Source organism: Micromys minutus (assembly GCF_963924665.1).
Source record: "Micromys minutus genome assembly, chromosome: 10".
NCBI lineage: Eukaryota > Metazoa > Chordata > Mammalia > Rodentia > Muridae > Micromys > Micromys minutus.
The window spans coordinates 8,086,224-8,097,461 of record NC_137979.1 but is presented as its reverse complement, the minus strand read 5'-3'; the positions used below and the strand labels follow the sequence as shown (position 1 = coordinate 8,097,461).

Here is an 11,238-nt window from a genome sequence, read left to right as displayed (position 1 = left end):
ATTCCCAGGAGCTTTGGCTTTGCATTCTCTAGCCCTGTTTCAGAAACGGCCCAGTAGAAGGCACAGGTCTGGGCTCCACAAAGTATCATCCTCCGACAGGCTTCAAAATGAGTCTCGCAGGTCCCCGCCCGGAGGGGGCGTGACCTAGTTCAAAAGAGAGGCGGGACTTAATGAAATATTCATGTTAGAAAGGGGCGGTAACCAAGTGGAGCTCAAGGGAGGAGCCTGGTTGAAACTAGGCCGGAAGGAACCGGACTTTAGCAGATTTTTTCCTCAAAGGGCGGGGCCTTGCTGATGCTGGGCCCGGAAAGGGCGGGGACTAAGTGGAGCCCAGCCCAGGGGCGGGGCCTAGCCGAAGGCTGGGTCGGCCTGAGGGCGGGGCTTCCAGGAGCGCTCTCCGGAAGCGCCGCTTCGGTGTCCGGGAGAGGCGTTCCAGTCGTCGCCACCGCTGCTCTCTGTGCCGCGTCAGTCATGCCGGTAAGTGGCCGTTCGGCCCGCGGGAATCTCTGTCTCCGGCCGGATACATAGTTTCCGTGCCAGACGCTGCTGTTAGGGCGTAGGCCGTGGCCAGAGCTACAGTCGTTTCTCAGTTTACCTTCCGCACCGGTCCTCCAGCTTCGCGACCCTCGGGAAAGCTGCAGAGAGCAGTGTGATGCAGAACACAGGCCTCCGGATCGCTCTAGAGAGTCTGCGAGAGGCAGCCCCATCCTTTTCTGCATTTGTGGGGAAACTGAGGCAGGAAGGTAGGGCAGAGAACCCACATAGGGATACTGGTACATGTCCTTTCCACGTGCATGCCCCTGTAGCTGTGCTGGCTGGCGGGTTTCCAGAGAAGCATGTCTGTGTTCACCTCTCCTGCCCACTCTGCCCTGCTTCCACGTCGGCCCTGGATGACACTAAGTCGACAGGGTACTTTCTTTCTTCCCAACCAGGAGTTCCCTAAGCCCAGAGCAGAGCTTGAGGAGCCGAGAGCAGCGCTTATCTTGCCTTTGAATTCACCCCACACTTTTGCATTACGGCTTCTAGCCTCATTGCTTAGTTAAATGAAGGCCTTGACACATTACACAAGAAGAAAAGAAAAACCCCAGTGGTTTTGGGAAAGCGTTTATTGTTGCGAGCTAGCTAGGTAGGATCCAAGATGAAGCCAGACCACCTGGGAAGTGCTGGGCAAAACCAGTTGTACTTGTTTGGGGGCAAGCTCTAATCTCAGTAGAGTTCCTGAGATGCTGGCTAGAGTTTTGGAGTGGGGAGCCTTTTCCTCCCAGTGTCTCAACCCAGAGGTCTCCCAGGAGTATTCTGTGCTTCAGCAGCTTATCTTCTGGGAATGAACCTGAGGCTTCTTCCTGGTACAAATCCTTAAACCTCTCAGGTGCCATTCTTGTGGTTCCTGCCCTTTGTTTTCAGACCCTGCCTGGACAAAGCACAGACGAAAAAAAAAAAAAAAAAAACTTGATAAAGTCCATTCTACCAGTCAAATTAGTCTGTGCTACCATGTGAGAGACTCCCTGGTGTCCCTAGAATTCCAGAGAGGAGGCTGCCAGGGGGCAGCAGTGAAGGAAAAATAAAGAACAAAACCAGCTTGGGGGCCTCTCTGTTCTGTGTCTGCCTCTGGGGATACAGAATTTAGTAGGAGACAAACAGGGCACTTTATCAAGACCAACTGCTACATGCAGGGAGATATTGCTCAAGGGCTCCTTCCAGTCTAGTCAGGGAAGTAAGTCTTACCCAAGATGGTTTGCAGACCAAAGCTTAACCCAGAAACCTGAAAGTCTGGGCAGCCTCAGGCAAGTTCTGCCTCTCTGAGCCTTTATCTCTTCATCTGGAAAATGGGGACTGAAAACAGACCTTTTAGGACTAAGGCTGGTATTAACTAGAATTATATCATCAAACGCGTACCACAGCCAGTGACCCACCTGTCCTGAAGGAATGTTGATGTAGGTCAAGTGGAGTAGAATTCGGTAGGCAGGCCTCTATCCCATTTTAACATGAACCTCACTAGTTAAAAGTTCAAGTTTTGCGTCCTCTCTCCAACCTACGCCCGGCTACTCATGAGCTGTGTCTCCCGGGGTCAGGACTTAACTGCAGAACTTCAGCTTTCTCTTCTCTCAGAAGGAAGAATAAGAGTTTCCTGGCTTGTGGAATCATTGTAGCAATTAAAGGAGACAGTGTAACAAGGTGTTTAGAAGGTCCAGCCATCAGAGAAATCTAGACACCAGTGTTTAAAGACTCAATGTCCTCTAGAGGAACAGCGGCATCGTTGTCCTCCTCCTTCTCCTCCTCCTCTCCCTCCTCCTCCCCCTCCATTCCACTCTTTCCATCATCAAGGTCTGATGTCTCTCTCCCTAGGACCTTTGCATCTATGACCTCACCACCATAGTGAATCCTGAGAAGAAAGAAATGAATGCTTCTCTTTGTGAGCTAGAAAAATACTGCAGAAAGGGGCCATGAGGGTTGAGGGTGGGTCATCTTTGCTGCCAAGCCTAATGGCCCCTGACATCCTCACGTAGACCATGGCACACACTCCCACGAGCAAATAAGTAAATAACTGTAATTTACTTCTTACTAGCTTTTATGTTTTTGTTTATTTGTTTGTTTTTTTAAATGTGTGTGTGTATGCCACTTGTGTGCAAAGACCAGAAGAGGGCTTCAGATTCTCTTAGAGTTGGAGTTACAGTGGTAACACTGTAACAGTCAACATGGTTTTGGAAACTCAGGTCTTCTGGAAAAAGTACAAGCAGTCTTAATGACTGAGCCATCTCTCTAGCCCTATTTAATTTTTTGTTTTGTTTCTTAGACAGGGTTTTTTTTTTTTTTTTTTTTTTCCTGTGTATCCTGGAACTCTCTCTGTAGACTAGACTGGGCCTCAGACTTGGAGCTCTGCCTGCCTCTGCCTCCAGTCTGCATGGATTAAAGACGTGCACCTGCACCACCCAGCTTTTTGTTTTTAATTTTATGTATATACCTGTGTCTGTGTGTGGGTACGTGCATATGAGTGTAGGTGCCTGTGGAGTCCGTAAGAAGGCATCAGATCCTTCTGGAGTTATAGTTAACAGGCTGGTGATGCTAATGGGGGTGCTGGGATCCAAACTTGGGTCCTTTGCAAGAACAGTATGTGTTCTTAACTGCTGATTCCTAATTTTCAAAAAGGAGTTGCAGAGGACCCAAGCCTATATTCCTACCATCACATAGCAGCTTATTGTTCCCTTTAACTCCAGTCCCGGGAGATGCTCTAGTCTCCTTTGAGTTCTGTGCAGTCCTGCACATCTCTGGTATGCATAAACTCATGAAGGCACACACGAATATATGCATTAAAACATTTTAAAGTATGCTGGATATGGTGGTGCATGACTTTAATCCTGCCTCTGTCTCCCAAGTGCTTGGATTAACGTATTAATTAATTCTAGTAGTCAAGTGGCAGAGGCAGACAGATCTCTGTGAGTTTGTGACCACATAGGGAATTTCAGACTAGCCAGGGGCCTGATGCCACATGGTGCCCAAACATGGTTCATTAACAGCATTACATGAAATTACCTTTAGTCTGTGTGCATAAATATGATTCATGTTTAGACCCGTCCCATCCCCAAGACACCTCATTATGTGATGTCAATATTACATAATCAGGGACATTTCTGCTCCCAAGTGCTCAAGCTCACTCAGCCTGTCCTAGAAATATTTGGATGAACTTCATGGGGAAGGTGGGCATTGAATTTGGGTATGTTGTTGTGTATCTGCTTATACAGTACTTGGGTTTCTGAGGCAGGAAGATAGAGGGTGAGGCCCAGTGTGGACAGTATAGTGAGTTCCAGGCTAGTCTGGGCTCCATAATGAGACCCTGTTCTCAAAGAAGCAGCAACAAAGCTCAAGCACCAGGGAGAGAGCCATCGTTTTATTCTTGCTATGTGTCATTTTATTTCATGTTGTTGTTGTTGTTTTGTTATTGCAGTAATATTACTGGTGGTTGGGGTCTTGGGCCTGGGTGTTTCTATGCTCCTGGCTTCTTGTTCAAAGAGCTAAAATAACTACAAAGTATCACAGAAACTATTTAAAACAAAACAATATATAAATCGGAGTGAGGGTACTCAAGGGTCCTATTTATTGTTTGGGGCTTCCTTTTATGGGGTTCAAGAGAAGAAGGAGTTTGGTTGCCCAGGGTATAATTTGGCTACTCCTTTATTTTGACTGATGGGCTTAGATTATGTAAGCCTTTGTCTTTTGTGCATGTCCCTTTCCTTTTCTGGTTTTAATGGTTTGCATACCCAGTTATGAATAGGCATATAAGATGGTAAATAGGGAGTTCTCCCTAAAGTTTCACTTTGAGGACAGTTTGCCTCCTTGTGCTTAAACTCCAGTCTAGGCTTGATCCACCCATTCCCAGGAGTCCCCAGATTGTGGTTTGGGATGTTTGAGTGGTATGGGGAAGGCAGGGATAGCTAAGGGGAGTAACTTATTTCCAGTGCTTAAAGCAAGTGTGTTTATTGCAGGGGGAGGTATCAGTCTTTGGTAGCTAACAGGTTGCTAGGTTCATTGTCAAGAGACAGCTGTGTATAGCCTAAGCCTTTTGTTATACTTGGCTGTCTCAGTACTAGCAAGTAAACCCAGGGCTTTGTACATGCGAGGTTAGCAATGTACCACTGAATTACATTCTCAGGGTGGAGACCTTGTTTTTCCAAAGGAAGAGAGAAATGGGAGAAAATAATTATGAGAATCCAATAATTTTCATCTAGTAAGTAGCACCTAGTCCCATGATCTAATCTTATTAACATATTAACTGTTCATTGTTCTTTAAAAGATTTGTTTATTTATTTTATGTATACGAACACACTGTAGCTGTCTTCAGATAGCATCAGATCCCATTACAGATGGCTGTGAGCCACCATGTGGTTGCTGGGAATTGAACTCAGGACCTCTGGAAGAACAGTCGGTGCTCTTAACCTCTGAGCCATCTCTCCAGCCCCATTGTTCTTTAATACTTATCCCCAAACCTAGAGCCAGGACCTGGGGGTGCCTGAGCAGAGTGAATAGCCTTGGCTCAGGACCTAAGAGAACAGTGCAGGCCAGAGGCTTGCCCAGGCTGGGCCAGTCCTTGGAGACTCTTGTTTCTCACCAGGTAGGCCTCTCTGGATGTATACAAAAGTGTCCTTTTACATGGAAACTGGCTTCTGCTAGAGCAGCAGTTCTCAGCTTGTGGGTTGCACCCCCTTTGGTGGTTGCAATACCATCGTGCACATCAGGTATTGACATTAAGATTCATAATGGTAGCAAAACCACAGTTATGAAGTAGCAACAACAACAAAAAAAACTTACGGTTGGGTGTCACTACAATATGAGGAACTGTATTAAAGGGTCACAACATTAGGAAGGTTGAGAACTAGTGCTCTAGCGTGACCTCAGAAGGGAGCAGGGCAGAAGCCAGCACTGCGACCAGCCGGGAGATATTGCTCAAGGGCCGTATGTTGAATACTCACAAGCTTACCCTGCAGTGTCGTGGAATGAACTCTTGTGGGCATAAACACCAGGAGGCAGAGAAGGTAGAAGTCATGGTGGAGGCTGGCTGCCATATGTCATATTCCATGTTTGTCCCATTCTTCAGCCTGGGGAAGGAACTGTGAGTTAAGTTACTTAGGGCATACAATTTGTAAGTGTTGGAGCCCAGATGCTCTGATTTCCAGATTGTGAAGGAAGGGAGGATTGGCACAGACTCTCCCTGAGAACAGTGAAAGACCCAGAAGTTGGCTAGCAGTGATATTGACCATTGACTCACATGGGTTTGGTACCTCCTCTGTGCCCCATACTGTTCCCAGTATTCTGGGTGCAGCACTGAATTGAACAGAAGCTTGGTCTCCAAGGCACTTGCCTGTCTTGACTTGTGATTTCTTGGAGGTTGGAGAACCTAGGAACCTGAAATCCCTTCCTATCTGCCTGTAGTGCAAGGAGCCCGAAAGTCCCTCCCCTTCTCGGGACTCCCTTGAGCACGGAGTGCTTGGATCAGAGCAGCAGTGGCCACATATCTGAGTCACCTGCCTACTGACATGACCTATGTCCCTGTTCAGGCTGCTGAGCCGACCTGCAGCCCGTGAAGAGTCCCTGGTGACTCCAAGGTTTGAAAAAAAAATGTTCTAGTGAAAAATCAGGTCCCAGATCTGATAAGAGTGTGTGGCCTGCCACTCGTTGCTAGGGCTCCAGGTCCTGAGGCAAAGTCTACAGCTCACAAAGCAGTAACCTCGAGGGAGAACTGGAAAAGAGCCTCTCGCACATCCCTGCAGGCGATCCAGACCTCGTAAGAGACATGGAGATCGTCTCTGTTGGTACAGCCTATATGTGGAAGCCCTGCATCCCCCTCCCCTTACCTGTTGACTAGATTAGACTCACAGACAGGCTTCCAGGGAGATGTGCCTACTATTTCTGCTCCCTGTCTGCTCCCGAGTAGCCCCTGGGACAGCCCCTCCAGGGCCTTCGCTCATAACCCCTCTTTCTTGTAGAAGCACGAGTTCTCCGTGGACATGACCTGCGAGGGCTGTGCCGAAGCCGTCTCCCGTGTCCTCAACAAGCTGGGAGGTGAGCGGCTCTCCACGGGAGACGGGCTGGGGAGACTGTTACCCAGGAGCCTTGTTTCAGATGCTCGGGGCCTAGAAGGGTCTGCTGCAGCTGCAGCTCAGCTGGGACGAACAGTGAAACTGAACTGAGAGGGGCCTGTGTGCACTAGGCTCACATGGGGATGCCTTTGGACCCCGCTGCAGCCACCTCACTTTTCTCTCATTCAACTGCCATCTTGCCCCACCCCTCCCACCTAGCTTGTTCTTGTTTTTCAGACAGAGCCTTGGTTGTCCTAGAATGTACCATATAGACTGGATGTACCATATAAACTTACAGTAATCTGCCTCTGCCTCCCAAATGCCGGAACTATAAACGTGTGCCACCATAGCACCATATACAACTCCATCCTGTTGATTCAGGTTCAAGGCTAGCCTAGGCGATTTAGGGAGGCCTTGTCTCAAGCTAAAAAAGAGCGAAGAGGCTCGGGTGTAGCTCATCAATAGTGCTTGCATAGCATGTATAACATTGTAGATCCAGCCCACGGTACTGGGTGTGGCCACCCATAGCTGTAAGCCCAGCTCCTGCGAGGCAGAGACAAACAAGGCATTGCCATTGGAGGCCAGCCTAGACTACAGAGTGAGACCCTACTTCTACAACATATGGATAACAACACCTAGGGCAGTTATCCACTAGGGTACTAGCAGTACCACTGAGGGGTGAGACAGCTCCCACATTGTCAGTCCACAGAGTGGGACTTTCCAAGGTAACAGGACAGATGACACCAGTGCCCAAGGGGAAGTGCCTTGCCCAAATCTCACAGTGACAGTGAGTCAGGGACTTGCTTCTGAGCCCTGTGAAATGGAAGATCTTTTTTTTTTTTTAAAGCAGGGTTTCCCATTGTAGTACTGGCTAGCCTGGAACTTACCATGGGTCGCCCAGGATAGGCTTCAAACTTTGACTGGTCCTCCTGCCTCAGTTGCCTGAGTTCTGGAACTGTAGGCCCGGATCCCCACCATGCCCAGCTACACTGTTCACAAGAACCTGGGACACTGGACAGATCCAGGCTGCTGACTTCCCACAAGGCTACAGGCTTCCCTCCTCAGATAAGATCTGAGAATGTCAGCATGTGCCCGAGGCACTTCAGAAATGAAATGGGGGAATGCTGAAGAGACGGCTCAGTGGTTAGGAACACTGACTGCTCTTCCAAAGGATTCAATTTCTAGCCCCCTCTTAGAAGTTCGAAACTAGGGTTGGAGAGATGGCTCAGAGGTTAAGAGCACTGACTGCTCTTCTAGAGGTTCTGAGTCCAAATCCCAGCAACCACATGGTGGCTCACAACCATCTGTAATGGGATCCGATGCCCTCTTCTGGTGTGTCTGAAGACAGCTACAGTGTACTCACATATAATAAATAATTTAAAAAAAAAAAAAAAAAAGAAGTTCGAAACTGGAACTTTTTTTTTTGTTATGTAGATTCAGAGACTGTAGCCATGCCCTGTATCATGTGCTGAATGGCCCTGCTGGTGCTGAGGGATCTTTACCTTTGATAAGTTTCTCGCTGCACCGACTAGTTTTATGTCCATGTGATACAAGCTACAGTCATTTATATCAGCAGAGAGAATCTCGGCTGAGAAAATGTCACCACCAGATTGGCCTGTGAGCAAGCATGTGGTGGATTTTTCTTCATCGGTGATTGACGTGGGAGGGTCCAGTTCAGTGTGGGTGGTGCCACCCTGTCCTTGCAGTTCTGGGTGCTATAAGAAAGCAAGGTGAGTAAGCCACGAGGAGCAAGCCAGTGAGCAGCATTGCTTCATGGCCTGTGCGTCAGCTCCTGCCTCCAGAGAGGTCCAGCCCTGACCTGCCTTTTATGATGGACTGCGATGTGAACGTTTAAGCAAAATAAAGCCTTCGCTCCCCAGGTTGTTTTTGGCCGTAGTGTTTTTATCACAGCAATAGAAACGTTAACTAAGACACTCCCTTATGCCTCTCCTGTTGAGGACAGCCGAAGGGTTTTTGAGGTGCTTAGGGCCTAGACAGTCAGACTAAGAGCTTAGGCAGGAAAGAACATCGAGGCTAACCCCAGCCCCTTTGGGACAGCTGGGGAGGCCAAGGCCTGGAATAGTCCTGACCACAGCCACCCAGCCTTCTCATTAACACACTTTTAGAGGAGGGCATTGTGGGGTTTTGGTGTGAGTAGGGGTTGGACAAGAAACGCGGTTCACATCCCACATGCTCCAGGCTGTTGCCCCACAGCCCTGCTCCAGTTTACAGTGCAGGAGCATTGCACAGGTATGACCAGGCAGGCTTGGCTGCGTTGGCTGTAGAATGACAGGCAGACCCGATCCTCTGTCCCCGGAAAGATGGGGTCAGTGAGCAGATGTAAGAACACCTGGGCAGGCTGGAGAGCTGTTAAAATGCAAGGGGCAACTAGACAGCGGTGGCATTCGCCATTAATCCCAGCATTCTAGAGTAGAGGCAGAGGCAGGTGGATGCCTGTGAGTTCAAGACCAGCCAGCCTGGTCTACAAAGTGAGTTCCAAGATAGGTGACACAGAGAATCCCATCTTGAAAAACCAAAGACAAAAAAAAAAAACCACCCAAACCAACCAAACAAACAAAAACCAGGCCTGTCATCACACTGAGCGGGAAGCTGGGCCAGGAAAATCACAAGCTCAGGCCTCCCTGGATTACAGAGTGGGTTTGTGAAATTCAAAGCTACCCTGGGTAACTTAGGGAGACCTCCTCAAAATAAGAAGTATCAAGAAACCTGGGGATGAAGCTCAGTGACAGGGTGCTTGCTGGGCGTGTTTGACGCCCTAGGTACCAGTAGCACACTCACACACACAAAGGCTGGGGAGCGCCAGGGTTTCAGTAGTAGAATACACATGTGAGACACATTGACAGACAGACAGAAAGACAGACAGCACAAGCATTAGACACTCAGTGGGAAGGGAGGCGACTGACCATCACACAATCTCTCACACATGCTCATTTACCTCACTATGTACTTTCCCTTATGTTCACTGACACACTCACCATCATACATACACTCCCTTACTCACACTCATCCTCCCACTCACTCACACATACACTCGCACATATACACACACTTGTATGCAGATTCTTTTCACACACTTGTTCACTCAGACCTCATAACACAGACTCACCTATGTTCTCATTAAAATATAATAAAATTTTGAAAGGAAGGGATTGGAGCGATCAGTACACTGAGAATCGGGATTCAATCCTCAGCACCCTATGATTCACAACCAAGGGAGCCAATGCACTCCTCTGACCTCCATGGGCACTGCACACATGTGGTACATATACATGCAAGAAAAGCACTCATAAATCCGAGGCTCAGAAATTGCCTCAGTGGTTAAGAGCATGTACTTCTCTTGTAGAGGACCTAGCACCCCCATCTGACGGCTCACAACCACTTCAAACTCCAGACCCTAACACCTCTGGCCTTCAGGGGCATCTCCACTCATGTGAGCATACTTACACACAGGCCCAGACAAATACATAATTTTTAAAATGTTTTAAATAAGATAATAGAGAAAGGGAAGGAGAGCTCTGTGTTGCTAAATTGGGAGTTTCGCTTGGGCATAGGAAAGTGAGGTAGTAGGGATGGGAGGAGGGAGGGAAAGAGAGGAAGGAGAAAGGGAGACGAAAACTCAGTCATGGGGCTGAAGAAAGAGCTTAGGAGTGCAGTGCTGGCCTGGTACTTAAGGCCTTGGATTCAAGCCCCATCACCAAAACTCCTTACACATTGGAGAAGAGCCTGCCATGCTCACAGCACCTAACGCAGAAAGAGCTTGCTGCTCCCTGGCCCCAGGAGAGAAGCTTGGTGTTACACGGGAATAACTCCCATTGTATTTGCTCCTCTTTGCCCCAGTGAGTAGAGGGTCCTGCTTCCCCCTCCTAAATCCCAGTTTTCTTCTTCCTGCAGGAGTGGAGTTCAACATCGACTTGCCCAACAAGAAGGTCTGCATCGAGTCGGAGCACAGCTCAGACACCCTGCTGGCAACCCTCAACAAAACAGGAAAGGCCGTTTCCTACCTCGGCCCCAAGTAGCCAGGATCTGGGCGAGTCCTTCCGGATAGAAACAGAACAGGCAGGTGGGTGAGGTCCCAGCCATTTTCACACAAGCCTGTTGCTTCTCCTGGGGTCCCTCATCCAAAAGGCTTGAACCCAGAAAGAGGTTCAGATTATAATTTCTTTGGGGTTTGGAATCTTTGCCTAAATTCACCCAGAGGACATCTGTGATAGAAAAACCCCAAACCTTCTCACCACTGAGTGGGCACTCTCTAGTTTTGGAGCACACTGCAACTGGGGTTCCTGGATTTAAGGTGCTCAGACTGAACTTGGGCTTCTTAAGAGAGGTAGGGGGGCACCCTGATGTGTTCAGCCCACTGCCCCACTCTGGAAGGGTCACAAGCATGTCATCGTTGTCCAGTACAAATGAGAAGTTCAGGGGTCTCGAGCAGACAGAGCTCTGTGTTATGTTCCCAGAGTCCCGTGGGACTTGAGGGACACATTGCTTGGTCAGCGTGGTTTAAGTTTAGAGTGTGTGATCCTTCTGGAATGGAGAGCCTCTTACTTTGATGAAGTGACTGTCCCTTCACAGTAGATGCCTGTGCCCCGCTCACCCTGCCTTTCCTTCCACTTGGAGCCGGATGTGGCTCCAGCCCAGCCCAGTGCAG

General features: G+C 48.7%; 1 protein-coding gene across 2 annotated transcripts in view; it reads left to right on the top strand.

The window, feature by feature from the left end:
* Window positions 1–383: 383 nt before the first annotated feature.
* Window positions 384–11,238, top strand: part of ATOX1 (antioxidant 1 copper chaperone) — a 14,505-nt gene continuing 3,650 nt past the window's right edge. For both annotated transcript variants that reach the window (XR_013975171.1, XM_080923229.1), the window contains exons 1-3: window positions 384–477; window positions 6,480–6,555; window positions 10,485–10,653. Coding sequence is in view for 1 of the 2 variants with exons in the window: in XM_080923229.1 (XP_080779355.1) it covers window positions 472–477; window positions 6,480–6,555; window positions 10,485–10,609 (207 nt within the window). In the remaining variant the exon portion in view is untranslated. The remainder of the gene's footprint in view (window positions 478–6,479; window positions 6,556–10,484; window positions 10,654–11,238) is intronic.